Genomic DNA, 24,996 nt, shown 5'->3' with positions numbered 1-24,996 from the left:
AGTGAAGGGGGGGGGGGGGGAACTAATAATAAGCTTGTAAATCATGTGGTTAAGTTTAAAGAAAAATGCTTTGGGAAAGTTTTCTACCCTTCTGCAAGACATTTTGTTTTTATTCCTTCTGTCTCTGCAAGACTTTTGCCTTCTACCATTTGCCAGCAGGAGGAAGACTGGAAAAATTCTACTGGTCCTGTCATCACAAGGGACAATTGTGGAGTGGTTTTATTGTTATCCTTCTCCTTCTGGTAGAATGAGATCAGACCCCCATTTGGCTAAAGACAAGGCATCTTCTTTTTCATTCCAGATGTGCTACGCTATTTGTAAACAATGAGGGCTTTTGTCATATTCAACATGAAGTTCAACACTTTGTCGCATGTTCGTGAGCCTTTGAAGACTGCTGTGCTCCACCTTTATCATAAAAGGGCTCACAGAAAGTCTTCGGACCCCAATTCCTGGTTTCCATGCAGGAGGACCTGCCCAGAAGGACTCATAGCAAGCACTGGCCTTCCAGACTAAATGCAACATCTACTTCCTTTAAAGGTTTATACTTAACAAGACCATCTTGCTAAGACATGTGCATGATGAGGGGGGAGCAGCCTTTTGCATCAGCCCCTCCTCTTGGTCTTGGCGGTGGCTTTATTTTAGGGTGGTCTTCTGGCCACTTAGAGCTAAGCAGAAATGAGCTATAAATTTACTTCCAAGGGCAACTGTTTGAGCCACGGGATATTAGGCACAAGAGGCCAGTCCTGCATGTTTGATAGCAAGCTCAAGGCTTTACCTTCCATCTCAGCATAGTTTGATAGAAAGTTTATCCATTACCAACCTGTGTTCTTTGTTCCCAGAAAACAAAGGCTCTGTGTTCACAGCTAAATCCCCACATACAAGCATTTCCTTTAACTAAACAAAGGCCCGCTAAATAAGAACATTTCTCCCTTTGGGTAATGATACATTCCCCCATGCTCATGGTATGTGATATTCCCTTTGTTCACTTATTTTATTACTTTTTACAGTTCAGTTTCCATACGCCGCTGCTCATGTGTGGTGCCAATGCTGTTGGTGATGAATTTCTTGCAGAGCTGACTTGAGCAATGTCTCTCTGAAGTAATCATTTTCTGTCTCCCCAGCGATTAGCTGAGTACATAGTCTCCAAGACCTTTCACCAAGCATCCATCAGCAATGAGTTCAAGCTAAGCAAGATACTACCCTGTTCCAGAGGCTGAGCAAATCACATGCCTATGTTGTAACTAATTATTTCTATTGGCTGATTGTTTTTTAATGCATCTGTTTTACAGGTAAACAGATTTATCTTAGGAAGGCAAAGGTAATAACGATGCTAGGTTTTATTCATTGCCTTCCTTCAGAGACTGAAAAGCTGAATGCTGAAATAGGTGTAATTTAGCTGTACAGAGAAGTCACTTGATTTTCATACCCAGGCAGGATTGCTGGAAAAGATTGGGAAAGCCTGAAAAAATTGTAGAGCCTCCTAACATGACTCCATAAATGGATGACATTAGCCACATGGTCTCCAGCTTCCAACTCCTCATGAACCTCCCCATTTAAATGGAACATTTTCTAATTGGCAAACTCCCTGGAGAAGCTGATTTCTGGTGCAAGGAGCCCACCACATAGACCCCACATTCAGACAGCTCAAGAACATCAGCCATTTGTGATGTTCAACTCAACTTTGTGATCCTAGGTGCAAATCTGAGCATGGGCATCTCACAGACATCTCAGCAACTGCTCTGGCAACTGCGATGCTGTTTGTATATTGGTTGTATTGCATAAGCACTCAGAGCTGGCTCAGAGCACACAACCCATGGGTCAAGGAGATCCAAAAAAAACAGTGCTTGACCTAAAATGCTTGTGACTGAAACACCAGAAGGGTGGAAGGAAGCACAGGTGACAGAAAAGCACTGATCACTGGTACAATTTAGCTGCAATCAGGGGATTGCAGGAGTGGGAACAGACCCTGAAAAGCTTTTTCAGGCTTACAAAATAAGGAAAGGGAAGAAATTCACAAAGTTAAAATTCTTGGAGGGAGATGTCATATGTGTATCCTGTAAGGTAAAGCCATGGGCAGATAGCACTGTCTGGGTGATATCCTCACCCACGGCACTCCTGCACGTTTTTTGAACTTGTTTTTAAAGAAATCTGGGTCTTGAAAACAAAAAGCTATGGCTAGAGATATTCAGGAGTGGCAGTGGCTGCCTTCAGTTTAGAATGGCCAGCCTTGAAGACCTGAACCAGTGTGAGTACCATCAAGAGCTCAGCAGTGTCCATATGTAAAGGTCCTGCAGAGGGTGAAAGTTTGGGTCCCCCATCCTGGATTTTTCTGCTTTGGAAGGACCCTTCTCCTTCTTCTTTCCACCACTGCAAAAAAGCTGCTTTCAGTGGAAATTTTACCACGGCTAAATTTTCCTGCCTGCCCTCCCTGGGCTGGGAGAGGGAGGAAGACCTTTACCTGCTGTTTGCTGCCAGGCAGGGGGCACCATGAAGGAAACAAGACCCAGGCGTCTGGCGGCGGCTTTTTCGGCTGGATTTTGGTTTGCCTGCCGGGCTGGGGTTGCAGCTGGCTGGCCTGATCTCCTTCCCTCCCACCGGCTCTCACTGAGAGCAGAACATGCCTTCTCCTGCTGATTTCTGCTTGCCATATTGATTGCAGCAGGGTATAATGGAGACAAGTCAGGCAGAAAGCCAGCCACCCTTAAAGAGCAAGCAGAAAAGGATAGAAGAGAAGAAAAACAGGTTGACACTTAGGACGTGGTGGATTTGGGGCAAATTACGCCCCTTTCTCCACTTCACCCCATCCCGGTGCCCGGGACAGTGCAGCAGCGCCTCTTTTTCAGCTCTGCCCAAAAGAAGCATTTTATTGACCCCCATCTACATGGGGAATAAAATCCCCAGAACATGTACAATATCCCTATTGTGCATGGATTTGCAGACTGATTATTCAGAGCGTAGCCAAGGAAAGGTAAGGCTATGACCCATTGTTTTCATGCGATCAATTGAATACTGTCATTTGCATTTAAAACGCTCCGAATTCACACTGTCAATATGCCAAACAGCTGCTCGGGCTTTTCAGCATTCCATGGTGACAATCACACTATCGTACATCATTGGCACCAGGATTTGCAATACTCTCAGTGTCAAAATTTTGTGGGTTTTTTTTTTTTTAAGAAAAAAAAAAATCCCCCCCCCAAATACCCAAACCTGTGAAAAACCCGCTTTTAAAATGATGGCGTTTGATGCTGCTAAGTAGGCCTTCACAGATGCCAAGATATAAAAATTCATCTCTTTTCTTCCTCTCCTACAATTAAAAGGTAGTTAAGAAAGAGGCTGTTCCTGATAGATCCACCTTCTGTTTTCTCCTTTGTATGCGTATTATTCATTAGCAGTCTAATAAGAGTTTCAAAATGCTCTGTGCCTCTGCCAGCAGGGCATATGTATGTAGACATGTGCTTGTGACAGATAAGTACATAAACAGCATATTGGCACCAGAAAGACATCTGTGCCTAGAAAAACGCTTGTGATATGTACATAAATGACATTTTAGCTCTAGTCAAGTCCTTGTGGCTTTGAGAGGAATATGTGACTGTACTCTTCTCTGTGAATACTGAAAAGGTGCATCTTAGAAAGGAGAGTATTTTAGAGGTTTATGGAGAATCGGAGGAAGAGCTCGGATGCGGGAAGCCGCCCCGTGTGAACAGCCAGGGTTGCAGCCCCGGCTCTGCCAGGTTGCGGCAGACGGCGGCAGAGTCTTGCTGGGGGGATCGTGGGTGGCTGCCACCGGCAGCGCCGCAAGCACGGCCCCCTCGGGGGGAAGCAACCGGCACCCCCGAAATCTGATTCGATACATCCGTATGGGGTCTGCCATGCGGGGTGGCGCGGGGCTGGCAAAGGCAATGCAGCTCCTGGCTGTGAAGGGAATAAAATCTTGGCCCAAAGACCAAAAAGTCAGGGGGTGATCCAGTGTCTGGAGGTACGGGGAGTGCTCCCTGCGGCACTTTCTGCTACCTACATTTAATTATCTGGCTGACAAATCTGAATGCAATCCCTTCAACACAATTGTCTTCTACAGCAGAAAAGGGACATTTTGGTCTGTTACAGAAGGGGACCAAGCCTCCTGTCTTCTGGGATCCCTCCTGGATTGCACAATAGGACACTTTGTAGGTCTACTCACACCACTTGGCTTAGGCTCATAATGCCTCAGTTTACCCATTCATGGTCACAGTTGCCTGCCTTATAGCTTTAATTAGTACTGGAAACGTTATTGTGGCCAGGAGGCTATAGTTGAGAGATCTGTGTGAGTCCCAGGAAAACCTGGAGAATATTTGCATCTAGTCTTAGGTAGGAGAATAAAGATGCAAAATTAGAGGCACCTTAGTATTCGCCACATGCACAGCAGTAAATATGGACTTGGCTTCCTGATTTTGGGGCTTGGATTCAGACTCCCAGAGATATTTGAGCCCTGAGCTCCCATGGAAGCACTTATGTCCCAGTGAAATCACCCCAAGTGAGGAACTTTAAGCTTAAGGACTGGGTTCAAGCATGTCTTTCCTGAGCTTGCTCCGGGAGGTACGGATGCCCCAGCACTCTCCATTCCTCGCCTTCTGCAACTACAAATCTCCTGTAGATTTCATTTGATCCAGTAAAGCAAATCCTAAAAGGAAATGAGTGTCCAGAGCTGCCATTGCCTCCGGGTCCATTAGGACTCACCTGGGCTGGATCGTGAAATGGCAGCTACACCTGTGTGAAAGCTCTCTGGGACGTGGCCTTAACACGCACATCAGGGTGGTTGCTGCCATTGATCAGCTTGCCTGTGGTGAAAATGGCATCACTCGCTTGGGCCCGACATAAGGAGGAAAGAAACAGCAAAATATTCCTTGATGTAAATCAGGATGGCTCCTTGGACTTTGATGGAGCCTGTCAGTTGACATGACTTGAGCACGTGGCTCCCCGGCTGGGTGGGGGTCTCACACCTCCAATGTGGTGGATGGAACCACAGTGGTGGGTGAGCTGTTACTTGCCTGAAAAAAAGTGTTTGGGGGGAAAATTGTCTCCAGTCATTCTCATTTTGCATGTGATTTTTCCTACATATGTTTCTAATCATTAAGAAATTCTGTAGCTTAAATAATGCTCTGAAAGTACGGTAACTGTTGGACTACATTCTGTTGTAACCTTATTGAATTTCACTTCTCTGGAAAAAATAATGGGATACTATATCTTGAAAAACAAATGGTAATTGCATTTTTAACAGAATGTTTCTCTTTGTGTTTCAAAACCTTCTGCACACAGTTAGACATCTAGCCAGGGAAGAAGGTACAAAGCATATGGGCCAATTTCTGTCTGTTGGCTGTTCAAGATGCCTTAATATTCAAGCAGTGATGTGTGTGTGTCCATGCAATATGGCATAATTTATCTGCCCAGTATCCATGAGCTCAGGTGAGGTGATCAAAAAGTTGTGTACTGTGGTCAGAAGAGGTATTCAAGGAAGAACTGGGGAACGTGGGTTTACATCCCACTCCCTATTAGATGTGTGGGTGTACATCCTTATCTCATATTAATTCACATTTTGGTTATTTGGACCACAGAAGACCGATGTTCCTGTGTTTGTGGTGCTGGCCACAGGCACAGGTTCATCTTCCAGGTGACCAGGATCTTGCAGCTAAAGGTCTTTTCAAGACTGCAAAACTAGGAATTGTCCAACACTCTTGTACTGCCCATGCGCTGCACCAATATGACTTCCTCAGTGCTTTGGGGATTTGCACATCACCATGTGCTGGGAACTGATTTGATTAAAGCCTGGGACCCAAAATAGCATTGTCACAATGCAGTTTGGTAACATGCTGGTGTTATTGTCTACTGAGGTTAGAAGAGCCCTGGTAATACTGGAATGCTCTTCCCTAATCTTTAGTAAATCTGGCATGTTAAGGACTTTGTGAAGAGATGCATTTGGACATGTGAAGCTTCAAGGCAAAGTAATAGGCTTGAGGTTTCTGACTGACAAGACACATGTGAGTACATGCAAAATGTGCTCCTCCTGCTAAAAATAACATTTCTCCTGTCAACCACGATGCATCCACCCCCACAACACCACCCAGAAGAACACATTAACACCTTGGCTTTGCACGTAGCCCGATTCACAGCAGCCACAAGTGGTAGAGGGATCTGCACTCTGTGTGCATGCTGACAAATCATATGGCATAGCGAAGAACAGAGGAGTGAAACTGGGCTAGCAGAAGTTGACGCCTTATCATCACAGTCCCTTTGAGCATGCTGTAGGCTGACACCTCCACCAACCGAGTCATCTCCCCGATGCCAGGATGAAGAGCACGAGCCCACTATCCTGATTTAGCCTCTGGTAAGCGAGGCTTGGCTTGCCACACTGGGAAGGGTGGAAAAGGTGTGTTGATGCAAATGGGTACAGGAGCATCACGGGTGCACTGGCATGGGGACAAGCAAAGTATGTCCAACCACTGCTGCTCACAGCTGTGCTAAAGTGATATGTAAAATATACATTATAGACCAGTCATGTGAGATGTTTCTCCCATTACTGCTCCACATTTGGTGCCTAATACCATCCAGAAACCTGTAAATAATATTTCAAACCAAGAAGTGTTGGGTTGCAGGTAGGTATTACCCTTAAAAAGGACTCCTGCAATAACTAAGGTGCAGGTCTGTCATACAGCCTGTGTGTGCTTCTGCTGGCACTGCAGTCACCAAGCTAATGAAAGACATGGACAGCAAAGCTTTTAAAAGTGGTGAAAGACTGGAGAATACCAAAATTTTTCCTAATTATTATTTCCTATGAAAATTTCCTTTTTTTCCTGAAAAATTAAAACTTTCTGAAAAATGTTGAAGACAATAAAAATTTACCATTCTTCTGAACTTTTCACCATAACTTCTAGGCAAATAATTTAAAAAATCATTATTGAGTTTTGCTTTGGTATAAGTTTAGATTGTTTGCAAAGTAAATCTCTTAAAAGAAAAAAAAAAAAAAGACCTGGAAACAAGTTGTAGCTAAAATATTGGCAGTCGACTCAAGGTTGATTCACAGTCACAGAGGTCACTGTCGGTCCACTGCAGCCTCCGCCCGGGACAGCATGAAGCTTTTCTCAAAGGAGATTTTCGGAAAACCCAGGAGATTTAAATGCATAAGTTCCAATCTCTCCTTTAGCTGGCAAGCACATGAGCCTACGTTCTCACTCTTGAAATTAAGCTCCTTTAACTCTCATTTAAGTGGCTGGGCAGAGCCCTGGGCTCTTGCAGTGCTTCCCTTGTCCAAACTTCACCTGATGACTCTGGCAAAGCCGGGCAGGCTTTGGTGGGCGCTGAAGGCATCCAGCCCTTTGCAGCCAGCACTTAGCCCTTAACAGGATCAGCCCCTTAGCAGCTTGTATGGTGTCCATCACCTCAGATGCCTTACCATTTTTTAAATTATGCAACACCCACCATATGTAATTAGCCAAGTAAGCTGCTTTCACCTAACCTCAAATGTTTGTAACGCTTATAATCCCAGCTAGGTGTCTGTATAAAGGAGCTCCTTGTTAAGGGCAGAAGGGAGGAATATTCTTCCATAAGAAAATTGGGGAGTTGACAGAGATGTAAAGCTAAAGGATTGCAAGATTGCTTTTGTTTGGCCAAACGTTTGAGGGTTTGGGGTTGGTTTTGGAGATCCTGGTGTTTAAACTTAGTTATTCAGCAGGTGGTCTGGCAGTAGCTGTATATGAGAAAGCAGCTTGCCCATGGCAAGTCCTGTCCCCAGTAAGCTATCAGCATCTTATCTTGTTTTGTTTTCTTTCCAGTCCTTTCTCACTCCTGTTTTAGCAAATGTAACACGAGCATCAAGTCCCTTCCTGGGACGAAAATCCGTGAGTTCATCAGCCAAGATGGAGCTTCAGTTTTGGCCCGATTTGGTTTCTCTCTTGGAAAAACTGAATGGTTGGACGCTCCTGGTGATTCTGATCACATTTCTTTTGATTATAGACCTTGTGATAAAGAGGCGTCCCAGGAATTTCCCTCCAGGGCCACAGCTGTTTCCTCTCATGGGAACCTTTGTGGACTTTAAGCAGCCCTTTCATCTTGCGCTGCAGAAGGTAAGAGCTCCATGGACATTTCTCCTACTAACAATATTTTACCTCTCCAGTGACTTTTGTCACCAAACCTGCGAAGCAAGGGCAGCCTCTGAAGAACTAGCTATATAATAACCATGTATGAGATACGACCCTTCTTGGTTTTCTCTCTTAGTATCACCTCCTTTTCCATGGGAGTAGGAAGGTCCAATGGGAAAGAAACCCATAATGGAAGAAGACCTACATGTTCCTCTTCTTTCTTCCCATCTGACCATGACCATTTTCTGCTGGAGCCCAGGAAGGGTTCGGAGGGTCTGGGCCAGGCTGGGGGAGGGATGGCAAGCGCTGTGTGAGAAATTAACTGTTTGGACTGTGAACATCACCTCTGGAAATTGTATTGTCATTGTCTTTGCTCAGAGGCCAACGATTTGCCCCATTACATCTAAAAGAAACATTTAAGACCCTGAGTTAACCATCCCTGTGGCTTCTGTGTCACAGAAAGAGACAGTGATTGCTCTGGAAAGGTTTCCAGAGCTTTGACTCCCTCCAAAGCCAACGGAAGAGAGATATTTTATACATGCTGAGTATGCTTCTCTGAAAAAGTGGAAGGAGAAGTTCTGACTTGCTGGTTGCAAATATCCTTTCTGGTGACTATTTTTCTCTTGCTTTTACTTAGCAGGCTGACGCCAGCCTATCTGCCCTGGCTTTTCACAGGCCACTAGCATGGGTGTCCCCTAGGGGAACCCTTGGGGAAGGCTGAGGCAGCATGCTCAGGATATTTTGTCAATACACACAATTATTATTAATAAAATTAGTCACATTCATTTACATGCACACAATGACTGAGACACCCATTTGGCCCCAGACTGGTTTCACGAATCACCATGGCAGTTAAGGGTGACCATGTGTGTCCTTTCATGTAGACTCATACTAAGAAGACGGCCCAAGCTCCTTGGCAGAGCGGGGCCCAAGAGATGATATGATCGCCCTTTGCTCTTACACATCAGGGAGTTGAACGCTGCACAGGAGACAGTAATGTCAGCAAAGTCCATGCAAGGAAAATGGCTATAATTTAGCCATAAATGTATTCAGGCTTAAAATTAGAAGTAGGTTTCTAGCCATCAGCAGTTGGAGCCACTTTCTAAATGGAATAGCTGGAACAAGAAACCACACTACTTTAGACACAAAATTGATGAAAGGGATTATTTGTTGTGCCTTGCCCTCAGCAGCAAGAGCCTGGGCGTGGTGACCCAGGTGGTGACTACCTCTAGTACCCTTCCTGTGAAAAAGAGGGATGGAGCAGATGCCCATCAGTTACAAAGCAAGTAATGTCCTTGTTACAAGTTAAATTGATGTAACTGCCTGGTGAAACCCAGGTCATACCCACTAACAAATATAAGCAAACCATCTCTCCCACACTACAGCTCTCTAGCACTTTTTATGCCATCTCCAGCCTTCATGGAATAGTTTAGGTTGGATGGGACCTGCAGACTTGGGTTTGGGTTTTTCTTAAGTCCCCTTGCTCCAAGCAGGACTAAATTCAAAGTTAGATGCCAGTGCTCAAGGTCTTGTCCAGGTGAGTTTTGAAAATCTCCACCTTCTTGCTCTCAGAGGGCGATGAACTCTCTTTCAGCTTACTGGTTGGTACGGGAACATCTTCAGCGTGCAGTTTGGAAGTCTGATTTTTGTGGTAGTCAATGGGTACCAGATGGTGAGAGAAGCTCTTGTCCACCAGGCTGAAATATTTACAGATCGGCCAAATATTCCACTCCTCCAAGAAATATTTAGAGGCTTTGGTAAGCACAGCTACCAGGATTTTGGTACAAATGTTTCATCTATCTGCAATGATAACAATTAGAGTGAAAGAAACAGGTTGAATTCAACCCTTGTTAACTGCACCCATAAAAGATTGCACAGAGGAAAGCAAGAACTTAATTCAGTCTAATAATCTCACAGGTGTATGTTTTAATCTCTCTGGGATTTAGGGATGATGATGGGATCAAAGTCAGGTCTTGATGAAAGAAGAGAAATAAATGCAAGCTGCCCAGCGATCGATACACTTGAAGAGTTTTCCCCTTGGTTTTAATTTCTCCTTTACTTTTTCTCCCCCAGTTGCATATAGCTCCAGAGACGGGGTATGGTGCTCCTGCCTGCAGCTCTGCCAACAGCGTGATAGTACTTATAGTATTTTGGCTTACACGTTTTTTTCCCACGCAAAGTGACAAAGTAGCAGATTAAAGCAAATCCATAAAGCTAGATCTTTAGCATAAGCCAATTACTCTTGAATTTTAATTCCCAGGCAAAGCTATAGTTTTTCAATGTCTGTGGGGTTTGTTTGCTTTGGTTTGGGGTTTTTCTTCAAGATGAATGGCCATTTCTGAATCCTATCACTCATACATGACCCAGAGCGAGGTTTGTTCACTTGTTTTTTCCACCTACAGGGCTCAAATCATCAAATGGGCATATATGGAGGCAACAGAGAAAATTTGCTTCAGCAACACTAAAAAGCATTGCTGTAAGTTTTGAGGACAAAGTGCAAGAGGAGAGCCGGTACCTTGTGGAGACAATCGAGGAGGAGAAAGGTGGGTGGTTAAGGTACAGCACCATGCCCAAAGCTTCCAGCTAAATGAACAGCGGGAAGTAAATCTCTTACTCTGATGCAGCTCCTAACATGCAAAACATTTCTTCAGTCGCTCAAATCTCTATCTTATACTTCCAGAATGTGCCTTTTAGCACTTATTTGGGACCTCAGGCCTACTATTTTAGTTCTTCCTTATTAATATTAAGCAAATATATACTAAGTGTTTATTAAAACTTGCATATTTATATGGCTAAGAAAGTCTCTCCTGTATTCTGCGAAGGAATAAACACAGCTCTCATGCTATCAGGCACGTATGCTCAGAGGCTTAGTTAACCTCTGCTTGTCCTTGGTTTGCAAAGTATTTTAAAACTTGTTTAGTCAGGCTTTCCTTTTGTATCATGCACAGATGAAGCGTGTGCCTTGCTCTTTTATGGTCCAGCTTTTAAGAACTGCCAGAGGGATATTAGTAAGAATAATTTGTATGTTGGTACATGGGTGATGTTGCACTTCAGCTTTAAATAGAAGCAGATGGGGTTTAGCTAATTCTATGGAGCTATATATAGTAAACAAGAAAGATCTAAATAGGAATTGTGAAATTATATACTGAACTTGCTCCATTTCAATTGCTGTTGCACTGAACAGGCCAAATACTTCATGTTGCCAATTGATTATAGTCCTTTATAGTCCTAATCAATAAACTAATTAAGCTGCTGTTTTGGGCCTTTCTCCCCATTAGTAATGACAAATAGTGATCATGTCCATCACTCTAATATCTGAGCACCAGCCCAGTTTAATTACTTTCTTGAACAGTGGAGAGATCAGCAGTCCTGTGCAGAGTGCCTTGCATTTCAAAGCGATGCTCCCCAGCGTACCAACAGCAGCTCAGGGCCGGACTGGATTCGTTACTGATATTAGTCTCTCATATCATGGCAAGTAGCTCTCCAGGCTGCCTAAATGTGCCCTAGGAGATGGTGGTCTCTGCTCGATAGCTCTTCCAAGGAATGCAGACGTGATGAACGTCACACCGACACTTTACTCTTTTAGGAGCTATGTGCATCACATCTATGGGCCATATGAAATATTGCTGGATTTTATAGGCGGCCACAAAGACTTGCAGTCCTCACCCTCTCCCCTCTCTCCCATCCCACTTGATTTCTTTGTGGTGGACAGTTAAAGGCCAGTGCAATGGCATTTCTGCAGTGTGGTTAGTCCTGAGCTCCCTGCCCCAGGCTAAGCTTTGAGGGACCCTCTCTTGGCATTTAAAATCGACACCAAAAACATTTTGGAGCATGCAAACCCGACAGCCATAATGGGCATCCTACCCTAGGAGATGGTGGTCTCTGCTCGATAGCTCTTCCAAGGAATGCAGACGTGATGAACGTCACACCGACACTTTACTCTTTTAGGAGCTATGTGCATCACATCTATGGGCCATATGAAATATTGCTGGATTTTATAGGCGGCCACAAAGACTTGCAGTCCTCACCCTCTCCCCTCTCTCCCATCCCACTTGATTTCTTTGTGGTGGACAGTTAAAGGCCAGTGCAATGGCATTTCTGCAGTGTGGTTAGTCCTGAGCTCCCTGCCCCAGGCTAAGCTTTGAGGGACCCTCTCTTGGCATTTAAAATCGACACCAAAAACATTTTGGAGCATGCAAACCCGACAGCCATAATGTGGCATCCTACTGGTTGTTTTCCCTGGAAAACAGTTCAAACCCTGCTTCAGCAGCTCTGCGCTAACATTGGTGTGTGCCAGTAGCCTAGGCCGGAGACAGGAGGGGATTTCCTTGGAGAAAGTATGTCGTGGCACACAACGTCCAACCTCCAGCAGGATGTTGGAGGTGATGGGGGTGGTGGGGACCCCAGGACTCGGAGTGAAGCCTTAGCATCACCATGGGTGAAAAGTAGGTGAGGTCTCACCCCAACTTCACAACTGTTGATCTGATAGAGAATGTGGTTTTGACTGAGACTTTAAAGAAAAAAAAAGAAAGTTGTCTTTCATTTTGTTTCCTCCAGGACAACCATTTGACCCTCATTATAAAATTAATAGTGCTGTTTCGAACATCATCTGTTCCATAACTTTTGGGAACTGGTTCGACTACCATGACAACCGTTTCCAGGAATTACTGCACTTGCTGGCTGAAACACTGCTGCTAATCAGAAGTTTCTGGGGCCAGGTAAAGCTTTTCTAGCTTCAGCTGCATGTAAGAGCTCAGAAACTGGAATTTCTAGGGCAGTGGTGTAATCTGCTTTTCCCTGTAGAAACAGAGTCACGTTATAAGGGAAATGACCACCAGTATTGTTTTACATTAGACTGGGTTTATACACAAAATCCATCAGGAAAGCAAGAAAGCAAGTTAAAATTATTGAGGCACATGGAGAAAAAACACTGCAGGATTGTGAAACCAATCTTATGCCTGACATAACTGAAGAGCAATGGAAAAACCTTAAAAATATCTATGTTTCTACAAAAAGAAGAGTCAATTAGTAGCACTCTCAGTGAAAATTCCCTTCTTTTCCCCCACCCCTTTCCCAACTAATTTCTCAAATAACTTTTATTTATGACAAAACTGTCTGAGAGTCCAGGTTTATAACCAAAGTAGGTGGATTTGGGGACAGACTGCACATAGGTTCTGCATGGCCGCACACCATGGGCCAGGTCTGATCTCTGTCCCCTCCACGGACTCCAGCACTAAGGGGCTCCTCTGCATCCACACTGATTTATGACTCCAGTGGCCACCTCACATTAGGTGACAGCTTTGGCCACCCAAAATTAGAGAACTTTATCAGCAGAAAACATCTGGCCAATTCTTATCTTGTTTGTACTTGTTTACATCTGTGTAACTAAATTGACCTTTGCAGCATTTTTTTTCCTGGTAGCAAGCAGAACTCATAAATTGTACTACCATCTCAACTGTGATACCTGCTTTTTTTTAACTCAAGAAATGCTCTTTTGCTCTGTTTGATTTCTCACCAGCTGTATAATGCTTTTCCTTTGGTCATGAGATGGCTGCCAGGACCCTTTAGGAAAATCTTCAGGCACTGGGAGAAACTTCAATATTTTGTGAAGGAAGTGATCACAAAGCACAAGGAGGATTTGGACCAGTGCGAGGCAGGAGATTATATTGACTGTTATCTGAAGGAAATAGAAAAGGTAAGAAGGAAATGCCTAAAGTCACCTAAAGCTTAACCCAAGAAACGAGCAGATGAGACTCAAGGCTTTTCTGTCAGAGGAGCCTGTGCCTCCCACATTACCTTCTCCTCCCTACCTCTTCCACGTCAAGCTTTTAGCAACAGCAGGAGCCTGATCACTTTGAAAACACACAGATTTTTTTTTTCATTTGAAAGTATTTGCACTTTGTCTTCTTCCATTTTCCATTCTGTTATGCGGCGTAGGAGGACTCTCGGAACATGTTCACGTTTCTATGAGAGCTCGCAGGCCTGTGTTTGCTATCGTGAAACTTCACATTTGAAAACGCTACCTGCTTTCAAAAGTTGCTCTACAGCAAACAGAGTGTCTTTCAAAGCATTCCGCAGGGCTTGTAAATAAGTTAAAGTAAGGGGTAGAAATTTCCAAGTCCAGGGGTGATGGATAATAAAATAGCAGCAGGACTTGACTTATATATGGATGGTTTTGGATTGGGTTCTTGAAAGCATCTCCTCCCTAATAAGACTTTTCATTGCCATGCTTTTCCCCAAGTTTAAGAGTGACACCGGCTCATATTTCCATGAGGAAAACCTGCTGTGCTCCACCCTGGACCTCTTCTTAACCGGGACTGAGACAACAGCAACCGCCATCCGCTGGGCTCTGCTCTACATGGCCACATACCCCCACATTCAGGGTGGGGCCACTGATGGGTCCTTCATTTAGCCCAAAACCAGATAAGTGAAACTCAGAGTATTTCCAGCTTTACCACATGCTGGACATGCCTATGCCCCAGTTTTCTTGTTGGGAACCTTTTGAGCACAGGTCTTTTTTTTTCTCTCTTTCCATAGAGAAAGTGCAACTCAAAATTGACACGGTGATCGGCCAGTTCCGCCAGCCTGCCATGGCCGACAAAAAGAACACGCCGTACACCAGCGTGGTGCTGAGTGAGGTCCTGCGGATGGGCAACATTGTGCCACTGGGGGTGCCCAGGATGTCCACCAGCGACGCCACCCTGGCTGGCTTCCACCTGCCCAAAGTACGTGGAGACCACCAGCCCTCCCATTGCCCCACCAGAGCGAGGTCTTCATGGCCCAAGTCCCAGATCTCATCTGGAGGGGAAACAACCAGTAGGATCTTATGGAGATATCACAGTTATATAGAAAATACAAGCCCTCCTGATGGATGCTATAGGGCTCTTATGGGTCTCACCTCCTTACGGAGGAGAATTGTGAGATCCCACAGTGTTGGTCAAAATTTTCAGTTTTACAAGGTTTATCCCTTAAATTTTGTACAAGACGCCCTCCAGGCATTATGGGAATAGAGGGCCAAGAAACATAGGATAGCAAACACTTTGAGTTTCTTAATTCCACAGAGTATTAAAAATCATCTATTAAAAGTAGCACTTGGTAAAAGCCAGGTAATAGGTATTGATGCGTACACACTGTTCTGGCATTATGAAAGCAAATATGAAATTTAGATATATCTAGTCTCTTCCATGTATATGATTGGTTGCATCAAGGAAAATTAAAGATAAAAAAATATGGGCATTTTGCTCCACACTGATTAAAATATTTTTCTTTTTCTGATGGAGGATGTGGAAATAAACCAGATCAGGTTTTAAAAAAAAAAGCACAATAAAGCGGATCAACTGAAAGTTAGTTAGTTAAATTGCTTCAAATTCCTATGGGAACACAATGTTATCAATTTAAAGATGGTTTATATTAACATCACCAGTGACAGCAGCACAAGGTACGGATCAACACTGTGATGATATATAGAGGAGCACAGAAGTGAACAATCCTGTAGGCTTTCACCCTCATTTAATTACATAGCTTAGGAAAAAAAATTTTGCCCTTAAAAAAAAAATGTAGTTTACATTGTGTGTGGAACAGAGCTAATAGTAAATGAGTCTGACAACACATCGGCTCCTCTCCGTCATGTAATCGCCTGTTTTCTCCACCTCTTGCAAGGCACCACCCTGATGACCAGCCTGACTTCGATAATGTTCGACAAAAATGTGTGGGAGACTCCAGACACCTTTAATCCTGAACATTTCCTGGAAAACAGCCAGTATAGGAGGCGGGAGGCTTTCCTGCCTTTCTCTGCAGGTAGGATGATGGATGGGGAGTTGGTTTTCCTCTTTGCAATGCTTTTTTTTTTTCCCCAAGACACCCCCTCCAGAGTAGGGGTTACTGCTCCTTGTCCAGCTTTCAGCCCATGCCCAGCATTTCCCACAGTGTAAATCCCTATAACAGTTAATACTGACTGCTTGGAGCAGGAGGGAAATCAATTTGTTATCGCAGGATGAAAAAATAAGGCTTTTTCCTCTTGCGCAAGCTGCATAACTGGGTTTTTTTCGACGAGTTTCCCCTCTTCGTCTATCCGAACAACCATTGCAGTTTGCTCAGCAGTAAATTTCTGGGGAAGATTTCTGCAAAATGTGTGGGTGAACATTGCCACCTAACCTTTCAAGGAAGAAAAGCTCCTGCAGCCTGTGCAAGGCGGTGCGTGAGAGAGGAGCCTGAGAGGTGGTTGAAGCTCGCTCGGGACTCGGTGGGGTTATTTTTGCTCCTTTTCCAGGCAAGCGGGCTTGTCCCAGGGAGCAGCTTGCCAGGACCGAGCTCTTCATCTTCTTTGCAGCCCTCCTGCAGAAGTTCACCTTCCGGGCGCCGGTGGCCTCTGCGTTAACCTTCGCCTTCATGCTCAGCCTCACGTGCTGCCCCAAGCCCTTCCAGATCCGCGCACTGCCTCGTGACTGAGGCCGGCGTGGGGCTGCCCCGCGCCCCCCAGCTTCAGCCCACCGCAAGCCTGGAAAGCGCCCCTTCTCCTATCCGCCCCATAGATTTTGGGCCAAAATGATGGGCCACAGATGTCTAGCACTCACCCACATGCAGGTGACAGTGGGAAGGGCAGGAGGGACACATCCTGCACACTGCAACAAGGACAACCCTTGGGGCTTTTGCCTTCACCTCCTGCATCCTCCCCTCTATCAGTTTGACAAAATGCATGAATTTAAAAGCCTTATTACTTAATTTCTGCCGTTAGCACCTCCCAGGAAGGTGTCTGCCAGCTGCAAAACCATGGGCACAGTTGGGTCCACGGTGGCTCTTCCACAGAGGATATGTCCGCCGCTCAGAGATCATTTAGCAACCCCTAAATCCCAATGCTGCAGCACCCTGAATGGCCACGGGCTGTGTTTTCTGAGGTCTCCCTGGTCAGTGGGGGCAGCTGGCCTTGGACGTACAAGCTCTGGGTTCATGCCTCAGCACCAGTTTGGACTTCCAGGTGGCCATGGCCGATCCTGAGGCTCAGGTGGCCTTGGCCTCGGTTTGGTGTACGTTCCCCATACCACCTTGCTCCTGCTTTGCGATGGAAATAGAGATCCTTGGAGCAGAAGCATGCAGTTTTTAAATCTCATACATATATGGAAGTTTTAATTAGGAGGCTACAGGGTGGTAGAAGCAGCTTCTACCATATACCAACCTAAGTGGGATGGCATGAGGAGCTGTGCCTCCAGGTCATGAATGGCTATAAAAATGCAATATTGCAACTATATGAGGGAAAGGTTTATCCAAAAAGGTTTGTGGTAGTAAAATACACAAGGGGAAAGAAATGTTGCAAAAAAATAATTGCATGGGCTTGCTCAGGAGTAGTTTAGCCGAAGCCCAACAGAACAAGAAGCAGCAGAGAATGTCGGAAGGGTCGTGCCCGCGGCGGCTCACTGCTGGCCATCAGGAAGGAAATGGCGGTGCGGAGGCTTTGCGGTGGGAAGTCATGAGCTCGCCCGCTTCCCTTCCACTTCTGGCAAAGATTTGTGGCCATGCGCAACAGGCATGTCCATAGTGTGGGGCCAAGGAGGTGGGTCAGGGGCATGGCACCGCCTGTGATGGAGACACTGCTTCTGCCCATACCAGGGTCTCTTTGGAAAAGAAGTAATTACATATGCAACTTGTAGAGAATTTTTCCATTTATGTGACCAAGCATTAATGCTTAGAAATGCTGTCTCCTGTGTGCTTTTGCTTGGAATATAGTCACAGCAAAGATTGGGGATTTCTCCTCTTTTTTTTCCTTCTCACCTTTCATAAGTGACTTTTCTATGGGCACCCACGAAGGATACTGAATAGTTAACAGGAAAAGAGGATTAAATCACGTTTCATTTCCACTGGCTTTAGCTTCCATCTCTGGCAATAACCACCTTTGCTGCGTTACAAAGCAATCACTGTGCAGTGGCAGATTTATGCCACATGGGAGAGTCCTTTGCACATCACATCCCTGCCACACTGGGCACACAGGGATTTTGTCAATGAGCTGTCCTTCTAACCGATCACTTCAATCCTATTGCATTTTTAATTAATGTTTCACAGTTACAGGCTCCTGTGGGTTTTTTTCTTTCTAAAAAAGAAAACATAAAAGATCTGTGGACTTTTTTTCACCTATCAAGTTTTCAAAGCCATTCAGGACTAGGCACTGGTTTCTCTCCATTTTTTTATTCACTTTGGTGTAGGTCTGACCTCTGGTATGTGGCTACAGCTTGTATTATTTGCACTGGCTTAGTAAACAAATATTGATCTCTTCCCTCTTCCATTTCAAACTTGCCTTTCCCTGTTACTTTAGGGTTTTCTTCCTTACTCATGGAGAAGATTGAAGATTGAAGTCGTCTTCTTTTTCTTCTTTTTTTTAAATCAGTTGGGGAAAAAAACCAAACACCCCCCACCCCCCATTTTTAAATGGAATGATCCTATACCATAAAGGCAGGAGGCATGAATTTGTTTATTTTTTGAGTGGAACATCTCATGTGAGTGAAGGGGAACACGTGCATCTCCACAGAATCATGGCTAAGTGTGCTTAAAAGCTAGAGGTAAGAGAGATTCTCCTTGAAAACAGTTTTTTCCCCTTTAAGTTCCACAATAAAACAGTGATCTAACTTTTCAAGTTTCTCAGGTGTAAAGGTTATGCAGCGGCTTCACTCTCGTGCGTATGGCATTGCTCCAGTGGTGCTGGTGCATCTCTGTGCCTTGTCTTCAGCTCTGGACAACCCCAACAGCCACGACTGCTCTCCCCAAAAGAGAGAAAATGAAGCCAAATTGTCCCCCAGAGCATGAGATCACAGCTGACAACTGCAAACAGCCACGGCAGAGCCGCATGGTGCAATGGCAAACTGCTGCTGCAAATGCCCCTGCTTCTTTCACAATAAAATGCAACATGTATGTCAAAATTCAATGTGGTGTATGTGCATGATTAACTACCTGTCTCAGAGCCATTCTTAGATGGGAAAATTCGGCACAGCCTGTTACCAACTACCACTGAAAGGCTACAGCCCGCAGAGCTGGGCATCTGCTTTGGCTTTTCAGCACCTGCCTTAGCCTTGTCGGGCTTTGGGCACGGCTTTAGCACGGGCTACAGACTCAAAGGCCAAGGCAGGTGGGAAGAGATGGCTGGAGGGCTCGGGGTAGGGCCAACCTCATGGCTGGAGCAGGTTGCTCTGCTTGCAGTTGTCCAGTGGAGATCAGAAAATTACGGTGCTTAGAAACTGCTGCAGATCCTGGAAGGCTGTTTGCCAGGCCACATTACCCTGACACACCGAAACCTCAATCCATGAGTCAGACGGTTTGTGAAAGGGTTGTGCAACCTTATCTCACATGTCCCCACTGACCTAGGGCTCGATCTGGGACTCTTCGTACCAGTGAATGAGCTGCAAACGAGGAAAGCGCGAGGTGCTCGAAGCGGCTGGAGCCTCCCCGGCACCGTGAAGCCGACGCTGGGACGTGGCACGGTGAGGGCACCACAGGGAGGAGAGAGCAGGGCTCGCACTGAGCCATGGGCTCGTGGGAACGGCATAGCGAGGCTGCCGGAAGGTTTTAATCCCAGCTCTGCAAAGCTCGTTTCTGTCCTTTAGACAAGGACACGGATCACTGGGGTTTTGTAAAGCGGCAGTGGGAGGTGGGAAGGGAAAGGGGGAGCTGGGGGTGTTTTGGTTTGTGTTTTGTTTTGGGTTTTTTTAATGACATTAGAGGAAATGCATGAGTTTCATCAAGAAGGGGTTTAATCAAACGGTCCTTGCTGAAACCTGGGAAAGCAGGAGTCTGAACACAGCCTCCAGGCCAGGTCAATAAAAGCTACTCCATGCTGCCTTGTGTTTGTGCCCACAGCTACGGCAGCACGTTGCCCATCTCCCCCTGTCCCTGGGGGGTTCGGTGGTGCCCTGTGAGCTCAACCTGCCCTGACCTGCCACGGGACACATCCCTGCGGAACCCCACCATCCACCCATGCTGCGCTTCCTCTGGGAGAGCATCTCCTTCCAGATGCTCCTTGTCTTCCTCATTGTCTTCCTGCTCATCGCCGACTACATGAAGCACAGAAAGCCGAAGCATTTCCCTCCTAGCCCCTTCTCCTTCCCCTTTGTGGGGCACATCCACCTGCTGAACTTCAGCAATCCCCAAATTATGGTGCAGAAGGTATGGGGGTGGTGGGCACCACGGGGAAGGGGATAGAGGGGATTGTGGCTACGCAACCTTTGCAGCGCGGGGAGGGGGTTAACCCAAATCCCATGACCCATGAGGACTCGGAGGAGCCCACCCTGGGATGGACAGGAGGTTTGCCCTTGGTCAGCAGCAATATGGATAAAGTTTGCCTGGGTACGAGGAGGGGGACAAGTGTGGAGTGATCCTTTGGGCAAAGAGCACAGCATGACACCACGGGTGCAGTCACGGCTGTAGGAGCCACATAGGTCTGAGTAGGGACTGGAAGGGTGTTTGGGAAGGGAGTGAAACGAAAGCTGGATAACACAGGACTGAAAAATCAAACCTAGAGCATTTTACTTGATTTATGGCCAATTAACACCAACTCCTGATCAGTGATTTGGGAAAAGAGGAAAGAAAAAAGACCATACACAGACAAGCAGACACTTGTGCAAACACCCCGTCTCCCTTCCCGTGCTCAGCTTCCCTTACTTTCACCCATATCCCCTACCAGGGCTGTCCATGTCCTGACAGACAGATTCATTGCAAATGCATCCCCTTTTATTTATTTCCCACCACCCTCCCAGCTTACTGAAAAATACGGGGACATCTTCAGCATGCAGCTGGGCAGCACATCGTTTGTGTTCATAAATGGACTGCGCATGGTTAAGGAAGTTCTTGTAAACCAAGGGGAAAACTTCATAGATCGCCCTGAAATTCCTATTGACAGCGAGGTCTTCAGCAGCATAGGTGAGTTATCCCTCAGGGGACATATCTCAGCTGTAAGGTCAAAGCATTGACCCTGCAGAGGTCCGAGATGGCTGGAGATAAGGCAGAGCCCTGGAGCTTTTTCCCCTCAGTGGAGGAATCTGCCTTGGCTCACGGTGGGGTGTTTCTGCCAGGACTGGTCTCCTCCAATGGGAACTTGTGGAAGCAGCAGAGGAGGTTCACCTTGACCACCCTCCGAAACTTCGGCTTGGGGAAGAGGGGCCTGGAGGAGCGCATCCAGGAGGAGTGCCAAGGCCTTGTGGATGTGTTTGGGGATGAGCAAGGTGAGTGCCATGGCCCTCATAAGCTGTGCTGAAGGCAGGAATGGGTATGGCCTATTATAATTTCACCTATGATTCACTGCATGCTGAAAAATACCTCACCTGGCAAGCGATGCTAGCACCCTGCCTGCATCCCAGCTCCCTTTTACAGGTGTTTTGCCTTCAAACTGACTGGTGAATGCAGTTAGGTAACACCCAAAGCGTTATCCATAGCCCACCTTCAGCCTATTGCCCTCTTGGAGATCTCTGGAAAATTCCATGTGTGTGTAAACACCGATGTTTCCAATGAATTCAAATGACGTCTGCTCTTCTACAGACCTTGCTTTCCAAAGTAAACAAACATCTCCATAATCTGATTGAACTGGGACTGCTGGAGCTGCCCAGCCTAGCTTGGCCAGCTCGTGGGGGCGGCGAGGCGTCCCGGCCGAGCAGTGAGATCGGAGGGTGCCCATCAGGGGCCACTCATTTCACTCGTATTTGTTGAATATTTTACCTCTGACAACTGTGTTTTCTTCTCCTTTTCTGTGAAGACTGGAAGAGAATTGATCATTCCCTTTTCCTTCTCCAGGGAATCCTTTCAACCCTCACTTTAAAATCAATAACGCCATTTCAAACATCATCTGCTCCATCACCTTTGGCAATCGATTTGACTACCATGATAAGGAGTTCCAAAAATTGCTGCAGTTGATGGACGAGACAGTTAGCCTCCACGGGACCATCATGAGCCAGGTACAGCCCTCCTACCACCAACATGGACAGTGTGCAGTTTTGCAGGGCCATAGTTTCTTCTCTGGAGTCAACCTCGAAACTCGTAGTGTTTTCATCACCAAACTTTGTTGTCATTCCCTATTTCTTTGCACGGGGTAGATTTGCCTGTAATTTCTTTCTGCCTTATTTTCAAGCTGTGAAATGCTCATGTTGCTCTCTCTCACCCAACATCACCTTTCCTGCCCATTGACTGCCAACCTGCCTGCTGTAACGCCAGGTGATGCACAAGTCACTCCATAATACGAATACCAATCCCTTGTAGCGCTCTTCTGGAGCTGAGCTATTTCTACCAACTCCAGCAATTTAGTAAGCGTGGCATTGCAGGCTCCTCAAGTTTTGATAACAGAAGAGTTTTTTCAGTCCTGTATTCAATTTGCCTTTCTCCTTTTGTGTCCAAAGCTGTACAACTCTTTCCCGTCTATAATAAAGTTCTTCCCCGGATCCCACCAAACCATTTTTAAAAATTGGAGGTTGATGAAAAGTTTTGTGAAAGAGAAGATCAACAAACACAAGGAGGACTGGAACCCCTTGGAGAGTCGGGACTTCATTGACAGCTACCTGCAGGAGATAGCCAAGGTCAGCAACACGGAGCAAACCCTTTTGCAGCAGGGCTTAGAAATCAGGAGGGATGAGAATCGAGCCCAAATTCTCCATCTGAGCTGCCTGAGTGGCCATTTATGAGCTTAGGATAGACATCAGGTTCAGGGCACCCATCAGCGGGATGGAGGTGCAGGGGGCCACCAGCTTCTGCCAAAATCCTTGGGGTTGACTTGGACTAAACCTGGTGTCAGGGCAGCCCTCGCTGTTCGTGTGGCACTAATGCACCTTTTTGTGAAGGACAATGGTGGCGGCAGCTTCCGGGAGGAAAACCTTGTGGCATGTGCACTCGATCTGCTGTTCGCCGGGACCGAGACCACTTCCACAACCATCCGCTGGGCTCTGCTGTATATGGCCGTATATCCGGAAATTCAAGGTACAATTAGCAAAAGGCCAGTGTTTTCCCTTGCTTTTAGCCCTCACAGCTTCATGAAAGACTCTCTTTTTTGAGAGAAAAATTGGAAATCCCCCTGCACTCACACAAAAGAGGTGCAAACAGTGGCAGGTGTCCCAGGTCGGTCTTTGGGGGACCCTCACAGCAACCACCTTGCGTTGTTCCAAGGGTCTTTTTTCTTGGACCTTTGCTGATCCCTGCTCTTTCCCACCAGCCCGTGTGCAAGCTGAGATCGACGCGGTCATTGGGCAGGCACGGCAGCCAGCCCTGGAGGACAGGAACAACATGCCCTACACCAATGCCGTCATCCACGAAGTGCAGAGGAAAGGCAACATCATACCTCTCAACGTGCCAAGACTGACGGTGAAGGACACGGTCTTGGATGGCTTCCACATACCGAAGGTAACCCCACTCCTGAGCGCTGGGACTTTAGCAAGAGACTTCCAGTTCCCCAGGCACATTTCACCAGGCCAGGTCCCTCCTGCACAGACAGGAGGGGCAGAGCCACAGCGTCTCTGCCCTGTCCAGAGTTCACTCCTATGGAACACATATTTTTGTCATCCAAATAACAGTCTGTTCTCTGGCACGTTGGTGTGTGCGGGGGGTGTCTCGCACCATTCATCGAGGCACAGATCTCATCTCACACAGCTTTTACAGGAACTTTGGCCCAAGATTACAGCAGATAAAAATGATGCTGATGAGGGAAAAATGTGGGTATATAATCATCGCACCTCCAAACAGACAAGAAGTAGGACAAACCAGCCGTGCAGAGGTTGTTGGACAAATAATTGCAGCAGAATTTGACTACGAATGTTCTTCATGGAGAGGAGATTGGAAGACAAAAATGTCCCTCCTGCTGTCAATGACAGAGAAAGTGCAATTTATTTTTCTTTTTCTCCTCTTAGGGCACTGTTTTGCTCACAAATTTAACCTCCGTGATGTTTGACAAGAACGAGTGGGAAACCCCCGACACTTTTAACCCTAGACATTTCCTGAAGGATGGTCAGTTCTGGAAAAGGGAATCTTTTGTGCCATTTTCTATAGGTAAGATTTGCTGGATTTTGGTGCTTCCGTGCTGAGGAAGCACCAAACTGCAAAAGGCAGATGTTGGCTGCACCCTGGGAGGTGCCGCTCAAGCAGTGCTCACCCCAAAGCACCACAACCACACTCTGAGCGCTTTCTTGTCTCTCTTCACATGCACAGAAGAGAGATGAGGATGAATATAAGACCATAAAAATGCCGGAGACCCTAGAAACAACTTCACCAAGGCAAGAGCATTGCTCTGTGCTCCTGCTCCCACATGGCTGAGGTCATTAGGGGCTTCACTGTTGCCACCACAGGGTACCCCAGCCAGCAGCTTCCTCGGAGAGATTGCTTTTAGAACCCATTTCCTGTACCAGCATCACACACCTTCTCTGGTAGCTCTCTTTGGTGTAGCTCAAACAACCCACCTCTGCCAGCATGGGCACATCCAGACCGCGCGTGTCAGCACAGCTTATCCAAGCAGGGGAGGATACAATGCCTGTGCATACCGTTACAAACACATGCCCTCACAAAGTCATGCAATTTGTGGGGCAGCACATGCTGTAACACCAATGCCATTATTGGGGAGCTTAGTTTGGGCTGCAAAACTCATCCTGGGAAGGGGGTAACACAGCTGGACCACAGTCCTAAAGGAAGGCAGAGGCTTTTTTGGCAGCAAAAGCAGCTGGGCGGCCAGCACAGGCTGAGGATGCTATGGGTGGCTGTCTCTGCAGGGAAGCGTGCCTGCCTGGGCGAGGTGCTGGCCCGCTCCGAGCTCTTCCTCTTCTTCACGGCTCTGCTCCAAAAATTCACCTTCCAAGCGCCCCCGGACACCACACTCAGCCTCCAGTTCAAGCTGGGCATCACAATGGCCCCGCAGCCCTACAAGATCTGCGCCGTGCCTCGGTAG

General features: G+C 46.4%; 2 protein-coding genes across 3 annotated transcripts; both read left to right on the top strand.

The window, feature by feature from the left end:
- The first annotated feature begins 7,886 nt into the window (after positions 1-7,886).
- LOC103905758 (cytochrome P450 2J2) lies at positions 7,887-16,863 on the top strand. Its single transcript, XM_009287508.2, has 9 exons — positions 7,887-8,093; positions 9,703-9,865; positions 10,511-10,651; positions 12,666-12,826; positions 13,627-13,803; positions 14,350-14,491; positions 14,646-14,837; positions 15,768-15,905; positions 16,378-16,863. Exons 1-9 carry the CDS (start codon positions 7,887-7,889, stop codon positions 16,554-16,556), a joined length of 1,500 nt encoding a protein of 499 aa, XP_009285783.1. The 3' UTR covers positions 16,557-16,863.
- Positions 16,864-20,063: 3,200 nt separating this feature from the next.
- On the top strand, positions 20,064-24,996 carry LOC103905667 (cytochrome P450 2J2). Of its 2 annotated transcripts, none has more exons than XM_009287413.1 (9): positions 20,064-20,252; positions 20,843-21,005; positions 21,158-21,307; positions 21,873-22,033; positions 22,472-22,648; positions 22,910-23,045; positions 23,278-23,465; positions 23,969-24,107; positions 24,821-24,996. In XM_009287413.1, the coding sequence occupies exons 1-9, from the start codon at positions 20,064-20,066 to the stop codon at positions 24,994-24,996; spliced, it is 1,479 nt and encodes a 492-aa protein (XP_009285688.1). The 2 variants fall into 2 exon arrangements, with proteins under 2 accessions (XP_009285688.1, XP_019329688.1); XM_019474143.1 differs by having other exon boundaries at positions 22,472-22,662; positions 22,927-23,045.

The sequence above is a fragment of the Aptenodytes forsteri genome, unplaced genomic scaffold (genome assembly GCF_000699145.1).
Source record: "Aptenodytes forsteri isolate BGI_AS27 unplaced genomic scaffold, ASM69914v1 Scaffold119, whole genome shotgun sequence".
Classification (NCBI taxonomy): Eukaryota; Metazoa; Chordata; class Aves; order Sphenisciformes; family Spheniscidae; genus Aptenodytes; species Aptenodytes forsteri.
Note: the sequence above shows the minus strand (reverse complement) of the source record. Positions and strands in the feature narration are given on the sequence as shown.

What these genes read in the sequence shown, in the direction of transcription:
- LOC103905758 (XM_009287508.2), top strand. Translation starts at nt 7,887, where the DNA reads ATGGAGCTTCAGTTTTGGCCCGATTTGGTTTCTCTCTTGGAAAAACTG. An exon ending in AGAAATATTTAGAGGCTTTG is followed by an intron (nt 9,866 to 10,510) that starts GTAAGCACAGCT and finishes TTCCACCTACAG; the next exon opens with GGCTCAAATCATCAAATGGG. An exon ending in ATCTGAAGGAAATAGAAAAG is followed by an intron (nt 13,804 to 14,349) that starts GTAAGAAGGAAA and finishes CTTTTCCCCAAG; the next exon opens with TTTAAGAGTGACACCGGCTC.
- LOC103905667 (XM_009287413.1), top strand. Translation starts at nt 20,064, where the DNA reads ATGCTGCGCTTCCTCTGGGAGAGCATCTCCTTCCAGATGCTCCTTGTC. An exon ending in ACCTGCAGGAGATAGCCAAG is followed by an intron (nt 22,649 to 22,909) that starts GTCAGCAACACG and finishes CTTTTTGTGAAG; the next exon opens with GACAATGGTGGCGGCAGCTT. An exon ending in TTTTGTGCCATTTTCTATAG is followed by an intron (nt 24,108 to 24,820) that starts GTAAGATTTGCT and finishes CTGTCTCTGCAG; the next exon opens with GGAAGCGTGCCTGCCTGGGC.